Source organism: Octopus bimaculoides, chromosome 6 (assembly GCF_046866305.1).
Source record: "Octopus bimaculoides isolate indiv1 chromosome 6, ASM4686630v1, whole genome shotgun sequence".
Classification (NCBI taxonomy): domain Eukaryota; kingdom Metazoa; phylum Mollusca; class Cephalopoda; order Octopoda; family Octopodidae; genus Octopus; species Octopus bimaculoides.
Window position 1 is genome coordinate 106,817,268 of NC_142933.1, and position 23,415 is coordinate 106,840,682.

Sequence of the window (23,415 nt, forward strand, 5' to 3'; positions counted from 1 at the left end):
TACATTGAAACTCCGACATCTGGCAGACGCCTATAAAATTATTAACCATCTTACTAACATTAGCTCTGAGCACCTTTTCAAATTCCACCTGTCTAACACTCATGGACATGTTTACAAAGTCAGAAAACAGCACAGCTCCCATGACTTTCGGAAACACCTTTTCACGCTAAGAGTTGCTGAAGTATGGAACAATCTGCCAGCATCAGTTGTTAGTTGTCGGAGCACTGCATCCTTCAAATCTTCCATGCTTCCTGAGATTTGCCAACACTACACCTGATTTTCTCCCCTCCCTACACGCACAAGCATGTATCCGACTTATACACTGTTCACTTTCCAGACATTTGTACAATACTGCATATGCTTTATACGCACTTTTGACAGGTTGTAGTGCACCTGAGCACTGTATACAATAATTTCATTATCATCATTTAATGTCTTTGTTTAATGGGGTGGATTCTTCGACAGGGTCCAACAGGCCCAAGAACTGGATTGTTGCTCCACTGTCTACTTTGGCATGGTTTCTGTAGCTGGATGTGTTGTAAGTGTAATTCTAACTTGGACCTTGAGTAGAAAGAAAGGACCACCTTAGGTCGTGAATGACCATAGGATTGCACTTAGAAAGTTCCCCTCCGTGGCACAAGCCCGGGCAAGGTTGTTTATGGAAGACCATCAACTGCCCATGCATACCAGCCTCCTCTCTCCATGGCACCTTGTTATCCAAGGGAGAAGCAAAGGGGCCGATACAGCTTGGCACCTGTGACGTTGCAACTCATTTCTACAGCTGAGTTAACTGGAGCAACGTGAAATAAAGTGTCTTGCTCAAGAACACAACACGCAGCCCAATTTAGGAATTGAACTCATTACCTCATGGTTATGAGCCCAATGCTCTAAATTGAATACTAGACTAATACAATATAACCCATTGAATTCCATCGAAGAAGAAAAGGACAATTGGGAAAAACAAAACTGTCTGTCAGGCAAAACCCAGATCAAGAATGCACGCATGAAAGAGAGACTCACTTCCACGGACGCAATAGGCTGAATGCTATGTTCACATACTAAAAGACTATTGGCTGTCTTATCCCTTGGAGCATTGGTTCCCAAAGTGGGCAGTATTGCCCCCTTGGGGGTGGTGGAAAGTTCCAAGGACAAAATAAAACTTAACATAATGAACCCATTATTTTGAATCACTACCCCATTATTGCCCCACTTTTCTTTGTGAGAGTAGTCAAGTTTTTTTCAGATATTCTCATTTTGAAAATCTCATCTCTGGCTAATTGTTGAGAGGACGTTGATGTTGCCTTGGCGGAGGTTTGCGCTCTCTGAATGCTCTTGTTATGATATACCATGGAAATTGTCCAGGGACTCAACAGAAAATGCTTATGTAAATGTCATACTTCTGTAAATAAAATTAAGAAAAAGCAAATATGATGCCAAATGCTTTTGCCTTTTATATGTGTGTGTGTGCGTAAGTGGGTGAAAGTATGTGGCATAATGGTTAGGGTAATTGACTCAGGGTCATGAGTTCAATTCCTGGAGACATGTTCTGTCCTTGAGCAAGACACTTCATTTCACGTTGCTCCAGCCCAGTCAGCTGGCAAAAATGACTTGTACCTGCAATTACAAAGGGGCTAGCCTTATCATATTCTACGTCATGCTGAATATCCCTGAGGACAGCATTATGGGTATGTGTATCTGTGGAGCGCTCAGCCACTTACACTTTAATTTCACGAGCAGGCAATTCCATTTATTGGATCGACTATCATAGCTGACAGAGTTCTAGTCTGTGTGTGTGTGTGTGTGTGTGTGTGCAGTATCGTTTGAATGCTCTATCGTTTTACTCGACTAATTTTTTTTCTTTATCTTTCAAACAGATATTAAGCGTTGACATCAAGAAAGACCTTCTGATTGCCCAAATCCGAGAAAGTGCCAAGTGGGCAAACCAAGCGAACCGGCTGGAGCGTGTTATGGCTGGGAAAGGACAAAACAAAGAGGAATCAAGCAAGAAAGATCAGATTCCGCACAAAAACAAAAACCACAATAACAACAACAACTTGAGCTTCCAGGTTAATAATAATACCAACACCAACCGCACCACAACCACTAATAACACCACAACCACCATCACAACAACAACAAGAAGCAGTATTGCTCATGTTAGTAGTAGTAGCTGTAGTACTAGTTGTAGCAGTAGCATGATGAAGGATTGTTCTAAGGTGCCCCTGTTATTATCACCGTCCAGTCTACCGACAATTTGTTATGAAGACAGCGACAGCCGAAGTAGCCACAGTCAGGAGGAGGCAAGTGAAAGCGATTCATAACAGACACAGAAAAACATATGGATGCATCTAGAACTTCTCTCAGATTTCCCTCTAAAGTTACTAGAACGTGACATTGGTGCCGTGTCATTGTATGAGGTGAGATTAATTTGTCCATATGTAGAAAACCACAGAAGAGGAATATAGATATAGATGAGACACAGTCGATGCTATGTCGCTAAAAACATAAGGCAGCTTTAATCAGAACAGTCAAGATTAAAAGAGGGAAAAAAACAACAACAACAACCAAACAAACCAAATGAACCAAAGAAAAAGCAAAAAAGAAAAAAGATGAGGGTTATTCCCTTCTTGATTGTGAATAACATTCTACACTGCCAAAATGTTTTTTTCGTTTTATCCCAAGTGTTTGGTTTTTGAACAACTCAATGCAAAATTCTGTGCAAAACAGTGCAAATAAACGTTCATGCTGCAGCGGTCGTTGCATGCATGTGTTGCAGGCAGACATAAGTATGTATGTGTGTTTGGCAAAACGGATGGAGATGTGTGATATCTCTGCAAAAACGCATACATGACTTTCTGAGTAATATGAAGTATGTGTATATGTATGTATGTGTGCATAAATGTGTGTGTGTGTGCATGCGCATATATATATACATACATTCATATTTTATTTGTGGTTAACAAAGCTACCAGCGGTTTCATGTAGAGAATTCTCTTAGCAATTATCAAGCTTACCACATAAAAAAATTGGTACTTGTCTGTGATTCTCCTCCAAGATGGAGATGAGTACAAGCATTTCCATGTGGCGGGCTAGATAATTGTTAAGTGATTTCTATCTGCATGAAACCATTGGCAACCCTGTTAACCCACACATAAACAATATTTATCCACCAATGTGGTGTTGAGCACTCATTCTCACTGTTCAATATTAGCATATATATACATATATATATGTGTGTGTGTATGTATGTATATATAAAGAGAGAGAGAGAGAGAGAATATAAACATACAGGCATATTTTGGCATGCATCAAACTAGTCGCCTGGTCTGAAATGGGAATCGATGGAAAATATTATTACCATATTTTGACTGCAGTTATACGTGAAGGAAGGAAAACGATGTGAGCTGTCAGGGCATTTATATTGTGTTCATTTTTTTGCGACTGAGAAAAAATACGGAGGCAAATTTTATGTTTTAAATATAAGAATTCTAAATTTGAAAATTAATATGTATGTATGAAGAATAAAAGTCAGTGTGTGTGTGGAGAGAGAGAGAGAGTGAGAGAGTGTATGAGTTTACATTTATTTTGTACAAAACCATGAGCTCTCATTATGTTTGTGATAGAAGTGTGTAGAATTAATCTGATATATGCATGTTGTATATGACTATGATTCATATCTAAGGGTAGTGTTGAGCCATCCTTCATATCCAAAGGACTCTGCCACCATCTGTAACCTGTGTATTGATGAGGATAATGCATTAGTGGCATGGATTGTTTTGTTTTAATTTGTAAAATTAGATTACATTTTGATTTACATTTATAGAGGGTTTCATCAAACTTTTATCTAGAGCTTACATTATTTTGTTTTACAAAAATATGTCACTAATATATATATATAAATATACGCACATGCACACACAGGGCTGTGGGGTCAGAGTCGGAAACAATTAAGGGGCAGCTGGAGTCGATAAAACTATACTGACTCACAATGTCTTTATTCTTTAATATAAACCAATAATAACATATAGGCTGACTCAAAGTACAAGCGTATGCATATGCTTTATGAGATATGTAGACTATAATTACTTAATTACATAAAGAGGAGTCAGAGTCGGAGGTGCCATTGGTACAGAAGTCAGAATCAAGAGTCAAAGTTTTTTGTTTTGACTCCACAGCCCTGCATACACACACACGTCATATATATATATATATATATATATATATATATATATATATATAATAATAATAATAATAATAATAATAATAATTAGCGGTGTTTATTTACTTTTGAGATGTCCATGTACATGAAAACAATGATATATTTATACACATGCACACATCCATCAAATATGTGTCACTTGCATATTTTTCATTTTAAAATCTAACACCCTCTCACTGCAATAAATGCAAAAGCCTATACAAACACATGCTTCCGCATAGTCCTGATTTTATGTAACTCACATGCAGGCTTGCATACATACATATAGCCACATAGTTTATTAGAATCCCAAACCAAAGGAATATATTCTAACATCAAAACAATTGCATTGCTTCCCTCCTACTCAAGAAAACCACCCAGGCTCGTAATTCTTGACCGAAATTTCTGACAAGTATAACAGTGGATCTGGACTTTAAGCCAACTGGTCAATGCAATAGACATGTTTTGGACTTCCTCAATCCCACTTTCACCATTTGCCTTAAAGACCAGATCAAATTTCTCCATAATTTTCTAGATTTTCACCCCAAAACTTAGTTTTTTGCTAGGAGTTACCCCCCTTGCTTTTAGATTTTTAACTTTTTATCACCACATTTGTGTTGAATTACATACACTGCCTTTGTTTCAATTTATTTTTTTTTTAAATTGAAAAATTCAGTTAAATAATGTTGTCATAAATCAACATGAGATTTTGAAGGAAGGTTTTAAATTTAGATCCTTTTAAAACATGAAATTTGTATCAAAGAACCAGGATCTCAGGCATGGTTATGGGCAGAGATAAATTTTTTGGCTAAATTTAGTTGGATAAATTTCTAACTTCTTTTGTTTATTTAAATTGTCCATCTTTTCATTTTTTTTCACCTTGCCTGGTCAATTCTGTTCAGATGAAATTCTGTTATTGCTGCACATTATGAATTAGCCCAGGGCACTTTAATATATGTGAAATATATGTTATTTTCCAAGGATGGTGGAGTGAAGTTAACTCATGCCAAGCAGTACTTATTATTATTTTTTTTCCCCTCTGATTTTTAAACTCTACCACAATCGGTAGAATAATTACCAGGTATCATTTTCTTTGATAGTATCCGTCCTCTGCAAACTTCAATTTCTTGTGCCAGTGCAAAAGAATCAAATATATATAAATAATCCGGTGTATGTAATTGAAGCAGTATTAAATTAAAATAGCCATCTATATATTATACTTAATGTATATACACCACTGACAGGCAATATATTTCCTTTGGTATATGTTTTGTTTTGAAACACTGCATGTCCATAAGAGGTTAGCTTATTTTGGATGAAAGCTGCAGTGACTTGCCCTTTATCCTATAAACTGGCCATATCTGGCCTCTCACACCAACCATATAATGTCATTCTAAAAGTAAACAGTCACATCATCGATATCTCAATGCTACAAGATAATGCATGATTAATTACGAATGTGAATAAATAAGCATTACGTTTGACAAAGTGATACAAATGCTAAAAGTTTGAATGAGATGAGAATTGAAGATGAGGGAACAAAGGTGGCCCTCAATGAGTTAGAAATATGTTCTTCCAAACACCAAGTGTGATTGTGACCCAGAACCACAAACTATGGGAACCTGTTGGAATGCCTTCCTCTCATACAAAAAAAAACCATGTTCTTCTGTTTTCCTTGTATGAGGAAGTTGCAGACAAATATATTCCCATATGGCTGAAGTTTGTCCAGATTCCACCTAATAGATAACAGCATCAACAATGGAGAAGGAAAGATCCATGTAGTGGGGGCTCCATTGTGATTGTACTGCTCCCACTAACACCACATGTAAAGAAGCAACAATATATCATTGATGCAGGCATCTTGGATATTCCGATTGCACAACAAAAGTTTAACCATTTGTTTGTTTGTGGTGGCAAGAAGTTTTAGTCTTCAGTTGTGCTAGACTGTGATTAGGGTTTGTGAGGGTGAGTTGCACCAGATCATGACTTTTGGTCTCTCTTCCTGGACTTTCTGAACCAGTGGCATACATATATTGTGTGTGTGTGTGTGTGTGTGTGTGTGTGTGTGTGTGTTGTAAGATCATTCCAAGGTTTATTTTTTTTGCACCAAAATGTAAGTAGGATGTTCTTAAAACAAAATTTTTTTAAAACTGTTTACAAATGTTTGTGTGTCTGTGTTTGTCCCCCCTTCCATTGCTTGACAACTGATGTTGGTATGTTTGTGTCCCCTGTAACTTAGCGACTCGGCAGAAGAGACCGATAAAATAAGTACTAGGCTTACAAAGAATAAGTCCTGGGGTCGATTTGTTCGACTAAACGCAGTGCTGCAGCACGGCCGCAGTCAAATGACTGAAACAAGTAAAAGAGTAAATGTTGGTTTGTTTATGTCCCCCATAACTTAGTGGTTTGTCAAAATGGCTGGACATAGAGCAGGGACGTACTGAGATGACCAGCACTATGAATATGTTGAATGAAGCTCTGAGGTGTGAGTCCAGCAGTGATATTGCTAGTTTTTGTCTTTCTGCTTGTTAAACCTTAACTACTGATTGATGAGTTTGTTCTATGCAGTCCACCATAGAAGTAGTCTTCATATTCATAGACAGGACAAGTCCTTTTAATGAAGGTTTAAAACTCGTCAACTACTTCCAACCAGGTTTACTGGCCTTCCAATATTGTTGACTAGCAGCAACATGTGTTCAGACAGTTCAAGTCAGCACAGGAAAGGGAGCTGGTTGCTAGCTGGAAGCCAGCAGGAAAGAAGCTAGTCTGAAAGAGAATAGCCAGAACCCTTATCAAAGATTCTGTCTTTCTGTGACAACCTGGAACTTTTATCTCAATAAAATTCATCTGAATGTGAAGTAGACATAATAAAATTGTTTAAAATGTTAGCGTGTGTGCATACATGCAGTTGTGTGTGTTTATTAACTGGTATCTCCTCAAACTACTGAATACACACTTTGATACGTACCCCATTTGTTATTTGCTTTTTCACAGTCACACCATGCAATATATATATATATATATATATATATATACATACACAAGGTCCCAGGTGGGTAAAAAGATAATATTTAAAACTGTAAATATTATGTAAATTTTTACTTGGGACTTTTGCATGAACTCTCTGAGTGGTTGGCGTTAGGAAGGGCATCCAGCTGTAGAAACTCTGCCAAATTTAGATTGGAGCCTGGTGTTGCCATCCAGTTTCACCAGTCCTCAGTCAAGTCGTCCAACTCATGCTAGCATGGAAAGCGGACGTTAAACGATGATGATGATGATGATGATGGTGTTGAAAGCAGAGATGGTACAGAAACAATTCTAACCGGTCATTAAGGATGTATAAAAGTCTTTCTTTGTCTTCTTATCTGGAGATATATATATATATATATATATATATATATATATATATATATATATATATGTATGTATATGTAAACAATTGCAGCATGGAAGGTGTTTATAAGCCATTTAGAAACACACAAAAACCGTTAGATTCACTTCAACGTATAAATTTAATTTGCGACCTGTTCACTGACAAAATTCCATATGATTGTGTGTGTGTGTGAATGTCAAAATTATTAAATGCATAAATGGTACAAATTTCATTTTATTTTTCTAACCATTGAAGCTTCAAAATTTTCGCAGGATTCTGTTTACACAAACTTATCATCTATTTTCCTTTCCTGAAACACAAATTCTAAGCAGTGCAAAACTTTTAAATATTATTTTTACTACAAAAATTTCTTTTGATATATTAATGTGTAATTCTTGATGGCAACCATTAAAAATAAATAATTAGGAATATGCATGCAGTGTACATGTGTAAGATATACATACAGACATAGACATATATTGTGTGTGTGTGTGTGTGTGTGTTGTAAGATCATTCCAAGGTTTATTTTTTTTGCACCAAAATGTAAGTAGGATGTTCTTAAAACAAACATTTTTTAAAACTTTTTACAAATGTTCGTGTGTCTGTGTTTGTGCCCCCTTCCATTGCTTGACAACCGATGGCGGCGTGTTTGCGTCCCCTGTAACATAGTGGCTCGGCAGAAGAGGCCGATAAAATAAGTACTAGGCTTACAAAGAATAAGTCCTGGGGTCGATTTGTTCAACTAAAGGCGGTGCTCCAGCATGGCTGCAGCCAAATGACTGAAACGAATAAAAGAGTAAATGTTGGTTTGTTTATGGCCCCCATAACTTAGTGGTTTGGCAAAAAGAGACCAATAGAATAAATGCCAGGCTAAAAAAAAAATAAGTACTGGATTTGATTTGTTTGACTAAACCCTTTATGTTGGTGTCCCCAGCATGGCTGCAGTCCAATGACTGAAACAAATGATAAAAAAAAAAAGAAAAGAAAATTTATATTTCTTCATTTATTAAGTCTAATTGTATGTGTGTGATTGGCAGTGATTTTCAGTTACAATACACAACACACAAAGTACTCCACAATATGAAAATAGTGAGAGTGTATAATATATTTCAATGATAATCCTACTAACAAGCAACAATCATGGCTCCAAGTTCCCTGCCATGCAGAGCCTTGCACTTTTTAGATGGACATGTTGTTGACTTAAGTCTACAACATGTCCGTCTGAAGAGTGTAAGGTTTTCCTTTGCATGAAACTCAGAAGCATGCTTATTGCTCTTTAGTTATGATTGTCTTGAAATTCTGTGTGTGTGAAAGACTTTTCTATAATGAAGTATGGAGTGAGAGAATGAGAGGGAATGATAGATGCTGATAAGCATGCTTGCTTGCAGTTTGTATATATTCCTGTATACACACCAGAAGAATAGATAAGCTCATGTCAATTGAAAGACAAGATTTATCTTCTCTGCCATCTGTGCAAGAAAGTCTATATTTGACTCTAATATTTAGGGATTGTAAAAAGGAATAACAAAAGGTGTCTTTATTATGTTTATTGATGCTTTTTGAGTGAGTGTGAGGTGGGACCCCACACTGTAAATACAGAAAGAGAGAAAGAGAGAGAGAGAAGAGAATTGGGTTACAAAACTTTCAGCTTTAAACATTTTATTCTCTGTTATCTGTTTTATGTATGATAGCTGCAGGTTTGTTTCCCTACTATGTGGTCTCAGGTTCAGTCCCACTGTGTGGTACCATGGGCAAGTGTCTTTTACTATAACCCTGGGTCGACCAAATCCTTGTGAGTGGATTTGGTTGAGAAACTGAAAGATGCCTCTGTCTTGTGTGCACATGTGTGTGTACTTTTTTCTTGAGGTCACATGACTGTAAACAGGCATTATCATCATCAGACAAAGGATGTTGCTCACATCCAGTCTTCCATGGCAAACATGTCTGACCTAAGGGAAACATCGCCTGCAGGGAAACTGACAAGGGTTGGTAACAGGAAGAGCATCCAGCCATAAAAAAAAAAATCTACCCCAACAAATCTCCTCAGAGTCATGCAAGCATGGGAATATGGATATTAAATGATGGTGATGTTCACCTGAGAGAAATTACATCAATAGACATGTCTCCCTAAATAAAAACATCCATTTATGAACACACACACGTTTATGCATTTATAAACATATACATGCACGCAGATAATTACAAGAAACATATAAACACTTTATGAATGACTGCATCTATAGTTTAATTACTGCATTTTTCCCTCTAAATAATTATTCAAATCATCATAGTGTTTTTCTAAATCTATTCTTTTGCCTATAACGTAGACAGAGGAGCAAACCAACTTAATATTTTTAACATTAAAGAAGAACGTTGTAGCTTTGCTTGAAGCATTGTGATAAAGAAGTAAAATAATAATAATAATAATAATAATAATAATAATAATAAAATATTCAGACAAATACATAACAAAAACACCAGGACTTACAAATATATATAACATACAGAAAATTGCACTACTGGGCACTGCACACATCCTACGCAAAACACTTTCAATACAGTAACCATAAGAGCATCACAGCACATACCCAAGGCACACAGAGCTGCGCTCGGTAGTGAAGTGAAAGCATGCTATAAAAATAAAACTACTGAATAATAATAATAATAATAATAATAATAATAATAAGGAAGATGGAGAACTTTTTACAATGCGAAAATGAGAAAGTTTTATAGCCTTCAGGTATTTCGTGCACAAAGACTCATCAGAAGAGAGCAGAATCAAGAAATGCGAGTCTATGCAGTGATGGCCACATTGACTCACATTTCTTGACTGTTTTACTTCTGACGATGGGAGTTTGCGTCCAAAATACCTAAAGGTTATTAACCGTTTCTCTTTTCGCACTGTAAGAAGCTGTCTGTCTTCGTTATTTTGTTGTTGTTAACATTAGTTGTATTTAATAACTAAATTCCAGGAGAACTTGCTTCATATATTTCTTTTTTATCTTCCAACATTTTCTTTATAACCTAAGTTTGTTTACATCATAAAAATTCAGAAACTCCAAGAGATATGAAGTAAATTATTTTTAATAGGCACAGGAGTGGCTGTGTGGTAAGTAGCTTGCTTTCCAACCACATGGTTCCGGGTTCAGTCCCACTGCATGACACCTTGGGCAAGTGTCTCCTACTATAGCCTCAGGCTGACCAAAGATCTGTGAGTGGATTTGGTAGACGGAAACTGAAAGAAGCCCGTTGTATATGTATATATATATATATATATGTTTGTGTGTCTGTGTTTGTCCCCCCAACATTGCTTAGCAACTGATGCTGGTGTGTTTACATCCCCGTCACTTAGCAGTTCAGCAAGAGCGACCAATAGAATAAGTCCTGGGGTTGATTTGCTTGACTAAAGGCGGTGCCCCAGCATGGCCGCAGTCAAATGATTGAAGCAAATAAAAGAAGTTAAAGTAGATAAAGCTATGATTAACAGCTTGTAAAAACCCCTTGGATGGAAAGAAGTCAGACTGCTCATGGGACAGGCATAATGGTATAATGTTCACAGATGTGAGCTCATATCCCATGTGCAGTTTTTGACATCTTTCCATCCAAGGTGTTTTTTTAAACCCATTTATTCTACACGCAGTTAATAGAAAGAATTATTTATAACTTTTATTTTCTTCAATTTCCACCATTAAAAAATTCATTTTATACTTTTTGGAACTTTCTAAATTCTTACAGTCATCATCTTAGAATCTTTTCTGGTAAGAAAAAAGCTTCAAAGATGGAGTGAGGAAATCTATTGCTTTGGTATAAATGGCCAGGACATCTTTCATGTTCACAGAAGATATGGGTTCGAGTCCCGTGGGTAGAATTTGACCCTTTTTTTTTCTTTCCATCCAAGGAGTTTTTTTCAGCTTAACATTCCTTATGCTATTATTTATAGATTTATTTTTAGATTGAGTTTCATCATTAAAAATGATTTACCTCCACACTAAATAATTTTTAATTAATTTATTTAGATAAAAATTTTAATGACATAAATTAAGAAATTTGGCATGAAAATATTTTTGAGGCATTGATCTTCTATATTTTCCAGTTTAAAATAATTCATTGAAGTTTTATTTGACATCACAGAATAATTAATTATGGAGTAATTTTGGTAAAGCAATATTTTGGTGGTGGTGGTGGTGGAGCATCTTACATTCAACAACAAAGATTTAAGTTGATCAATCAACTGAATTACCTGCTCCTGTTTAGATGATTGAATACTCCAGACGTGTGTACCCCTTGATGTAATTCTCAGGCAGAATCAGTGACACAGTGTGTGCGATGTTGTTGTTTCTTTTGAATGACAGGTAAAATCCACCCGACAGTCTTCTGTAGAATTTCCATCTTCCCAATTTCACTTCCAAAGTATGGATTGAACTAATGCTGTAAAAAATGACATTTTCTCAAGGTGACACACAGAAGGATTGAACCAAAGACCTTGTGGTTATGAAGCAAACTTCTTAGCCATATGACCATACAGCACCAAACTACTATTACTGTACTTTTTTACTGTCCAAAATGTTGTTAGATTCTCCAAATTAACAATTGCAGGAAGCACTCCTTAAGGCTAGCATGTTTATACTTTTAAACCTCTCACAAGATTTTAAAATTCCAGTGAATGGAATGAATGATGGAAAGCTTTCAAAAGAGAGACAGACCCAAAAATCGATATCCATTTCTTTTAGTGACTTTGCAGTAGACAGAACTAGACAGGTGCTGCTACAGTGTTTCTAGTCTTGACTACTGATAAAGCATTATTACTCTGACTGTTATGCATTTATCTCCTAATATAATAATGAGCATAGTGCTTATATATATTTGTGTTTGTTCAGAATCATGCCGGACAAGGAGGAAGGAGAGAAAATAGTAATTCAGTGAAGGAGAAGTAGTGTGAGTAATAGCCCTGACTGAGAGGGAGTGAAAGAAAGTAATAACAATGAGAGAAAGGAAAGGGTGAAAAAAGATGTCACCGTTTCAACTCTGTATATGTGTGTGCGTGTACAAGGGAAGTATGTGAATGCTTGTGTGATCGTTATGTATCTTATTTATATATAAAATACTACAATTAGCCATCATTATTGACGGTGGCACATGGTCAGCTAGTTAGTTTTATAAAAGGCTGTGTAGAAACAATGCATGGAATAGAAAGTAGAGAATCAGACTAAATGGTTTAGAGCATTTATCTCCCTTCTTCTCGGTTCCAAATTCAAAATAAGCTTGACCTTTCATCCTCCCCCTTACACTAGCTGATAGAGCGAATACCAGTAATAAATCAGGGGGTCATCAATGTAATCAATAATAATCTTTCCTTTCAGCAAATGGCCCTGTACCTCTTTATCAATCTATCATTATATTTTATAGAAATTTTCTTTTCTTAATTTCATTTGCAGAATAATTATTATTAATAATAATAATAATACTTTCTGTGTTAAATGAATACTTGCAGTGTTATTATTTTTATTTTTTTTCTTTAGGAGAATTTGTCATCTCCTGTTTGAAGCTTGTTATCTCTCATAAGTCAATTGAAAGAAGATATTTACTTCCTTTTGTGTTTGGTCTGCAAGATTCTTGATGTGGATTTGCGTGTGGAAACAGATTTTGTGGTATCTTGGAATGGTATGTTTATCATAGGCATAACGATCTTCCCAAGATACAACAAAATTAATATGTCAATATTCACCTCATTCATTTGCTAACCCTCAATGTGCTTTTTTTTTTTTGTAGCACTGTTTTGTGAATATTGATAGTATCAGGTGTTTGAGACTTTTTTTTTTTTTTTTTGTTAAAACTGATTGACACATTCTTTTTTTTTTTTTTTTTTTATCCTTACAATTGACTTTGAAAGTTACCCTTCTGGAATTTGAATCTGCCTTCATTATATTCTGAAATTTGTACCTGGAAGGTTTAACTGGTACTGCTGAAAATTTGAACAACACGAAAGAAAAGAATGAAAATATAAGAAAAAACAAACAAGAAGCTATTTTTGTCCAAATGCCTCATGTCTAACGCCATGGTAATATAACCAAGATTTCCCATCTTTTACAACAGGTTCAAGGTATTTGCTGAGATTAAAATGACAAGCTGGAACCCTTTTCTTTTTTTTTTTTTTTTGAGACTTACAACAGCAACAGAAGAAAATAGAAATAAAATGTGGTGTTAATTATAATAATTAACTCAATAAAACACCTGCTGCTAATATGATCAGCTGTCATATTAACCTAATGACTCAGTACCTCTGCTGTTGAGACTTTTAAAACTTTGGATATTTTTTATTAATAAAACATTACGAAAGACGAAAAGAAATAAAATTCAAGGTAAACAGACATGACTTTCAAAGAAAGTCTTAAAAAATGGTTTTCTGTCTTTGGAGAAAAAAAAAAAAAAAAAAAAAGACAAAGAAGAAACAAAAGATAGTTTTGTTTTTTTTTGCTGCAGAAAGCTAAATTTTGTTTATTTTTATTCTATTTATTTATTTTTTTTTTTTTTGTAATGAGGTGCCTGCATAGAAAAGCCTTCACTGCTGCTGATATATATATATATATATATATATATATATACATATATATGGTATGTATATATATGTGTGTTATGTATAAATAACTACAGATTTTTTTTTCTTCAATTTTAAAATATATTTTATCATTTTGTAAATCTATGTAAATACAAATTTTTTTCACATCAATTGAATTTTGTCTTTGTAAAATTATTTCAAAATATATGTTCTGTTTATGTGTGTGTGTGTGAGTGTACAAACCTTATATATATATATACACACACACACCTATGTCTGTGAAGAACAAGTTTAATTCATACAAAATTGAGGTAAATTCGAAAGCAACAGGCTATTCAAATCAACCAGACTTTTGCGGGGGTGGGTGATGGAAACAAGTCAACTGGTCTGCCTTACATTGAAGGACTTGACTAACTGTCCTAGTGTGGACACAAAGAAAAGAGAACTAATCACTCATCAATTGGGGCTGGTTTGAAAATATCCTTTAGAAAGCTAAAGGATGGCTCTATAGCAATAATTTAGTCTATTCATTAAGAGCCAAAAGTTTCGTACACGAGAGACATTTCCATGCCATTCAAAAACACATTGCCTCCTTGGATATCTCTAAGCTGTTGTCATAGGATTAACATGGAAAAACAAATCCAGTTTAAACACAACAGCATAATCAACAATCAACCCCTAAACAGTTATTTCCTCTGGTTGGTAAGTGGCAGTGAATGTTTTGTTATGGGAAGGATTCATATTTAAAGCTGGATATAACAACAAAACATTTAATTCTGATAACTATCTTAAACAATCACAAAATATTTTCAATGCTGAAAAGAAAACTCAAACAGCATTTCAACTCTGTGTCCGTATATGTGTGTGTATGTGTGTGCATGTACAAGGGAAATATGCAAATGTTTATATTTGTGATTACTATGGACCTAATTTTGTACCTTATTCATATATATAAAATACCACAATTAGCTGTCATTTTTTATGGCACAGGGTCAGTTAGTAATAATGATAATAGTAATAATAATAATCCTTTCTACTATGGGCACAAAGCCAGAAATTTTGGTGGAGGGCACCAGTTGATTAGATCGACCCCAGTACACAACTGGTGCTTAATTTATCAACTCTGAAAGGATGAAAGGCAAAGTCAACCTTGGCGGAATTTGAACTCAGAACATAGCAACAGGTGAAATACTGCTAAGCATTTAGCTCGATGTGCTAACAATTCTGCCAGCATGCTGCCATATTAATATTAATAATAATAATAATAATAATAATAATAATCCTTTTTACTATAAGCACAAGGCCTGAAATTTGAGGGGAGGGGACTAGTTGATTACATCGACTTCAGTGTTTCACTGGTACTTAATTTATCAACCCCACAAAAGAATTTGAACTCAGAACATAGCGACAGGTGAAAAACTGCTAAGCATTTCATTCAGTGTGCTAACGATTCTACCAGCCTTAATAATAATAATAATAATAATAATAATAATAATAATGATGATGATGATGAGGCTGGGAGTGATATCATTGTTAGTGATACCGACAACTGATAGAAGCTGAGATAGTGGAATCAATAATGACATCATGATGGTGATGATGATGATGATGATGGTGATGACAAGGTTGATAATAATGACAATGGTGAGACAACAGGGGTGGTGTTGGTGGTGAGGATGATGGTGATGATATTGATAGTGATGATGAGGAGGAGGAGGAGGGGGAGGCTGGTGATGACACTTATGCTACTATGACTTCAAATGTAGACTTCAGTATAGTTGCTGAAGGAAGAGTTTTCACAAATCTTCTGCAGAACAACAACAACAACAACAACACCGATCGCACTGCTGACATCATTTGCATCAACACTGGGAATATCATTAGAATAACCTGGTTGCTGTGGTGACAATGATATTTACAACAAAGTAATAATTTTTTTCTTTCTTGTTTGTTTTTTTTTTCTCTCTCTCTTTTATAAATAACAAAATTGTTGCCATTAAAACAAAAACAAAAAAAAAAAAAAACGGGTAAAAATAAATAAAAGACTTGTGTCGATGCTATTAATTCTGCACGACAGGAGACGATGCAAAGCAAAAAAAAAAAAAGGGTCTTGAAATTGTTTACGTTTATTAGTTTCTAATGAGGAATATGTATGAACACCACAGCATCTCATAATCCTGCTATTGTCACCCTCCTCCTCCTCCTCCTCCCCCTCTTTTATAAGACTCTGTCCTACATTAGGAATCCATATTGTGTTTGCAGCAGAGAATGTAGCAGAGCCAAAGCCTGTTTTTCATTCTCAGATGGAGCGAATTCCTTCACATAAAATGTAGTGTGTGTGTGTGTGTGAGTGTACGTGTGTCTGTGTTTGTGTCTGTATATGTGTATTTTATGTTTGTGTGTGTATATGTGTATGTGAATGTTTGTGTTTGTGCGTGTGTGTACATTTGTGTTTGTGTGTGTGTTTGTATGTATGTGTGTGTGTGAGTGTACATTTGTCTGTGATTGTGCATTTACGTTTGTATGTGTGTACATGTGTGTGTTTCTATTTGTAATGTGTGTGTGTGTATGTGTGCATATGTGTGTGCCTGTATGTGTATGTCAGTGTATGTATGCGATGTGTGTGTGTGTTTCTGTGTATGTGTATGTGCACGTGTGTGTATGTGTGCACGTGTATATGTATGTGTGTATTTGTGTCTGCATGTGTATATATATGCATATGTGCATGTATGAGCACGTGTGTATCTATATGCATATGTGAGTGTATATATATATATGTGATGTGTGTGTGTTTCTGTGTTTGTGTGTGTATGTGTTTGTATATATGTGTGCGTGTATGTGTGTGTGTGTGTGAATTCCATTTATCTAACCTCAGGTTTTATATTTATGCAGAAATCAGATTTTTTCTTTTTTTTTGTTTTGTTGCAACATTTAATTCGTTCACAACTGGCTTTCATTGATTCAGTGTTGTTGTTGCTTGTTTAGCCCCAGGTCATCCCCCCTGAGCAACAAAAAACCCCTATTACCAAATGCAGAACTGTGTGGTTGGGAGGCTAGCTTCTTACCACACAGCCATGCCACACCTATACATATATATACATACATAAATGACAAATTTCTTTCAGTTTCTGTCCACCAAATCCACTCAGAAGGCTTTGGTCGGCCCAAGGCTATAGTAGAAGTCACTTGCCCAAGGTGCAACGCAGAGGGACTGAACCTGGAACCATGTGGTTGGGAAGCAAGCTTCTTACCACACAGCCATGCCTCTATATATATATATATATATATATATATATATATATATATATATATATATATATATATATATATATATATATATATATATATATATATATATATATATATATATATATATATATATATATATATATATATATATATATATATATATATATATATATATATATACACTCAACAAGCAGGAATATGAACACCTAATTGTGTATCTTTATCCATCTCTGATGAGATTCGACTTTTAAATGGCTTTCATTATGGTAATTAAGTTATAAAGGTCTGGAATCGAAACAGCTGTCAGAGATGATGTCTAATTTCTTAATTAATAAATAATTATTAATTATCACTCTGTACAGTGATTGGTTTAAGGAAGGGCATCCAGCTTCACAAATGTCTTTGCAAGTCTTTGCAGCATTTTCTCCTTTTTTTAAAAAAGGAAAGCATTACAACGCGAATATTTTTGGTTATCCATTTCAAATGTCAATAAAGGGTGACCAGAATGAAAAATAAATCTATTTTTAGTTAGGAAGAAAGGAGAAATGTACTACCACTTCAAGCAACGCCAAAGTTTTAACTGTGTTATGTTTCAGGTTTGTTCAATGAAGCATTAAAAGATTTAGCTTAAAAACGCTCAGAACTTTCCAGACAACCTAATATATCCTCTGAAGACAGAGAATCTGTTCTTATACATATCACTTGCAATGATAACTAGTTTCTCGTCATTCATTTTTGTCTCAATTGTGCCAACTACCTGGGCCATAAATGTGTTCTACTCTGTTTTGTATAAGTTTAAAGCCCTTGACTACTGGAGACAAGGTTGTGCAATTGTCTTGCTGATGATGCCTATTGAGGCAGAAACATGTGTCCATGTGTCTGCTCTTATCTCCAGATGATAGATAGATAGATAGAGAGAGGGAGAGAGAGAGAAAGACAGACAGACGGATAGATGGGCAGGTGGATGGATATGGACAGACAGACAGACAGATAGAAAGATAGATAGCTAGATAGATAGATAGATAGCAGTAACAATTTTCTGTGATAGGTGCAAGACTACAATTGTGGGAAGGTAAGAAGAAGAAGAGGAAGTTTTAAACAGAAACAGAGCAGTTCTCCTCCTCCTCCTCCTCCCCCTCCTCCTCCTCCTCAATTTTGGTGTGTGTGTGAGTGTGCGTGAAACAACAACAACTTTAATAACTGATTAGAATTCCCACTGGTTTGGGGATAGCTAGCGAGGAATCTCTCTGACTATGGACAAAACCCAAACTTAAAGAATGGTCCTTTGTAAAAGATACTAGATAAAAGCACAACCGCTGGTTGCATCAAGAGCAGCAACAATGACACTTGTGAAACTAACAAAGACAATAGTGTTTGTGTTAGTGATAAACAATTACTTACTTTATAAGTTTACTGACACTGGTTGTATTTTAGAGAATCTCAGACACAGACAGGAGCCTCTACAGGGTCACTTGACCTGCTAGAAATAACAGTCAAATCATCCTTGAATCATGCCTGACATTTGTAAATACGGAAAGGCCATATTTAAATCATATATTCCTAATACTTCTAAAAATACAGTATGGGCATAAATGGAATGCTTTTGATCACAGGTCTACTGGATTGGGATTGACCTGGGGCTAAATGACAACAAGAGCAATAACAACAACAACAACAACAACAGCAAAAGCAATACACAGATAAACAAATATGTAACAGAATCCTTTAACCATTTTGATACCAACCTGTCAGAGACTAACCCCTGGTTCTGTTATACAAATTTTCTGATTTAAAATTAGCTAATTTAAAAATCATCCATCAAAATTCTTTGTTAATTTATGTTCTCGGTTCCAGATCAATAACGAACAAGACTATTCAACTAAACACTTTATAATTTTCAAAATTAATTAAAACAGACGCCTGAAGAAATCCATCTGTCCCGACCTTGTTGGAGCGTAAACAGCTTCCAGTTAGACGTTCTAACAATCATGCCAGCTCACTTCATTAGTAATAACCGTAAAACAAACAAAGTATATTTTCGGTCAAGTTGTACTAGTGTCATTTACAGTAAATCAAAGCAATCTTATATTAAGAAATGTAAGTCCATACACACAAAATCATTTAACAAACACGAGGAAGAGTTTAAAGCAGAAATTGCTTAAAAAAGATATCCGAGGAAATTTCAAGAAAAAGTTTAAGTGAAGTAAGCTTTGTCTTGTATAGTTCATAAATTATGTTGTTTTCATTGATCTGCAATTCCTAACAGAAATTTTTTAATTAATAAATTCCTTTCAGCAACTTATACGACACTCATTCTGCCCCTCTCATATATTCTTTTCTACTCTAGGCACAAGGCCTGAAATTTTGGGGGAGGGGGGGTCAGTCGATTAGATCGACCCCAGTATGCAACTGGTACTTAATTTATCAACCCCGAAAGGATGAAAGGCAAAGTCGACCTTGGCAGAATTTGAACTCCAAACGTAAAGACAGATGAAATACCACTAAGAATATCGCCCGGCGTGCTAATGTTTTTGCCAGCTCGCCATCTTGCCCCTCTCATCTGTTAACTCTCTCTTTGTATCTCTCATTCTCTCTCTCTCTCTCTCTCTCTCTCTCTCTCTCACTTCTCTCTCTATGATATAAAGCATGATTGGAAAAAATCACATGACCAACCAGCCAGCCAGCCATCATTTATATCAGCTTTTATTTAATAGGTTGAGTAGGAAGGCACTGCAACAAGCATGGAAGCCAAGAGCGTGAGCCCAGGTGAAACCAACCATAGGTGCAGATCTCAGTGGTAAATAGCAAATATTCAAATGAGACATTCGTAGACCGAAGTGGAGAAGGGTTCTGTGCCAACTATGGTCAAGCATGGGTCAGTTGGTCTTAAGAAGGAGGTGAAAGCTTCCACAAAAGGCAGCAATTTACTTCCTACAGGCCTTGTACCAATAGTAGAAAGGATTGTTTAATTTAATTGCTAATTACTAAACTGTTGTATAGTGAAACTGTATACCCCTTCTGGTAAAATGTGGTAGGATCCACCCATTATAAATAGACCAGAAGCTGGTCATCAAGAGAGGGTCGAGAGTCGAAGAGCTAAGAGTCGACAGTTCTAGTTGATGTCTTGTGGAGTTATCAGTGATAGTAAGACAGAAGAAGTTAGTGTATTACTATTCCAGTACAAAGAGATACAACAGTATCCGATGACTAGTAACTTCTGTGGCTACTAGCATAAAACAGCAACTACCATACAACGGCAGTCACACATCACACCAGTGGAAGGAATCCACTTTACAACACAAACAAAACAGAATCCTGTTATGTAAATGAATACATCAACAAAAACTATAAAAATCCCATGCTCTTTCATTTGACCATACTGGAGCACTGTACAGTTCTATTCAGCTTTTGCTTTTCAAAATTTATGCTTTAATTTGATTTAATCCAACAAGAAAGTCTTCATTCCAAATTTTTTTTTTTTCTTATTCTTTCTAAACCCTTTTCATGCCAACCTGCTTGAAACTGCCCTTAACTCTATGATAAAACCTTTCTCTTTTAAAGTGATCTAAATTAAAACTTCCATGTTAATTTATATTTGTATTAATTTGCATAATTTAATTTATAAACACTTGCTAAATAATTACTTTACTAAATTATTTATAATTTTCAAAATTAATTGCAAGAAAGCACTGGTGCTGGTACCATGTAAAAGCCACTGGTGTTGGTGCCACATAAGAAGCACTGGTAGGAGTACCACATAGAAAGTACCCAGTACACTCTGTAGAGTGGTTGGCATTAAAAATGGCATCCAGCTATAGGAATCATGCCAAAACAGACTATGGAACCTGATGCGGTTCCAACCCATGCCAGCATGGAAAACAGGCGTTAAGCAATAATGATGATGATGATGATGATGATGGTATATTTCAACAGAAATATGGTAATCAAAAGAGTCAAATCCTCATTGTTAACTTGGTTGTTGTCAGACATTAGACAAATTTAACATGGATTTAGGAAGCATTTTGATATCATTTTTTACCTCCTCCATCAAAGTATTATCAAGTTCTTTGAACTAATTATGCCTCTTGGCAAAATCCTACCCACTTTGCAATCAATCTGTATTGAATTCATTTCTGGTGCTACTGGCAATAGCAACAGTGTCAAATTTAGCATTAAGCAAAGTGGTTATATGCAATCCAAATGGTATGAAAATAAAAGGGAAACATATATAAACATACAAACATATATTCTTTCATTAATCAGCAGAAGCTACAGAGTGGCTCAAGGGCCAAGAGTTTTGTATCACAAAACCTATACCTACACACACACACACACATATATATATATATACATTATGTGTGTGTCTTCAAACTTTTCAGCTTGTAGCTATTTTTGTTATAGTAAACTTCATGTGATATTTAACCCTTTTGATACGAACCCAGATGAAACCACCTCTGGCTCTGAATACAAATGTCTTGTTTTCATAAGTTTTGAATTAAAATCTCCCACCAAACCTTAGTCACAATTTATGTTCCTACTCAACAGAAAACGGTAACAAAAGGGTTAAACAAATCAAATATTGAAGACCTTAGGGCTAAAATAGCACACAGAAAGAATCCTTGTTTTATATGTTTTTGCCTTAATTTTTATGTTTTACTTCTTTGTTATATGTTAAATTATAATGTTTTTTTTTTTTCCTACAGATTCAATTAAATCCCATTTTTAGCAACATGAAATAAAGTGTCTTGCTCAAGAACACAACATGCAGCCCGGTCCGGGATTCGAACTCACAACTTCACGATTGTAAGCTTGATGCTCTAACCACTGAGCCATGCGCTTTAATTACAATAAAGTATATATATGTGTGTGTGTGTGTGTGTGTGTGTGTGTGTGTGTGTGTGTGTGTGTGTATGCATATGTATGTATATACCTGCATGTATATCTTTGTGGTATGTTCATACCCCCACCACTTCTTGACAACTAGTGTTGGTTTATTTATGTCCTTGTAATTTAGTGATTTAGTGTTTACGTCTCAGTAACTTAGCAATCAAACAAAAGGAACTGATAAAACAAAAACCAGGCTTTAAAAAAAGGTACTGGGGTTGATTTGTTCAACTAAAGCCATTCCTCAAAGCAGTGCCCTTGCATGGCCACAGTCCAATGGTCGAAACAAGTAAAAGATAGAAGTGGAATGTCAGGGATTATACAGAAAGACAAAAGGCTATTAGTAGGTGCCAGGTAATCTGCTGGGTTTAGTTTATTAAATGAGTTATAAGGTGAAGACAAGCTGTGTTGAGTATCTGCTTGGATTAGTGGAATGTATTTAGAAACTAATGGAATAATGGAATAATGGGATAATGGAGATAGAGAGGGATTGATTGAGAGAAAAAGGGAAAGTGGAAGTGTGGAGTCTAAAAGAATGGGAATGAAGATAGAGAAAGAAAAGATAGAAGAGAGAGAGAGAGAGAGAGAGAGAGAGAGAGAATGGGGGTGAATAAAAGTAGAAACACAAAGGAAAGGGAGAGAAAAAATAAATAAAAATGGAAGAAACAGAAAGGTGAAAAAAAAATTGTTTGAATGAAAGAATGAGAGAGGAGGGAGAGGGGAGAAGAGAGAGGGAGACAGAGAGAAAGACAGACAGCAAAGGGAGGAGAGAGAGGGGGAGTGAGAGAATGAGAAAGACAGACAGATAAGGAGTGAAGGAGGGACGGGAGAGAGAGAGATAGACAAAGAAAGAGAAAGAGATGTGTTGGGAAAAAATATAGCTAAACATACAGAAAGGATTGCGAAGGAACAAAGCTGACTTCCTGCAGTTCTGAATGAAGAAAATGATATTCTTTAATTAATCTAAGAGTAGAATCAGTAGCAGATGTCATTCCTGCGGCTGGAGAAACCATCTGCCAGACACAGTTCAGAGACAGAACGTTACCAATCAAAAAAAAAAAAAAAAAAAAAAAAGAAAGAAAAAAAAAGAAAAGAGGAATTTATTTTTATTTTCCCGCTGTTCTGACCTGTACATAATTCTCTCGACTATCTTCC

At 35.5% G+C, this 23,415-nt stretch overlaps 1 protein-coding gene and 1 long non-coding RNA gene across 4 annotated transcripts in view; one reads left to right on the top strand and one right to left on the bottom strand.

The window, feature by feature from the left end:
* Positions 1 to 14,303, top strand: part of LOC106882360 (clathrin heavy chain) — a 150,829-nt gene extending 136,526 nt beyond the window's left edge. The window contains exon 9 of the mRNA XM_052968621.2: positions 1,875 to 14,303. Coding sequence (XP_052824581.1) covers positions 1,875 to 2,321 — 447 coding nt within the window. The 3' untranslated portion in view covers positions 2,322 to 14,303. The remainder of the gene's footprint in view (positions 1 to 1,874) is intronic.
* Positions 1 to 23,415, bottom strand: part of LOC149135357 (uncharacterized) — an 86,532-nt gene that overhangs the window by 14,238 nt on the left and 48,879 nt on the right. The window lies entirely within an intron of this gene.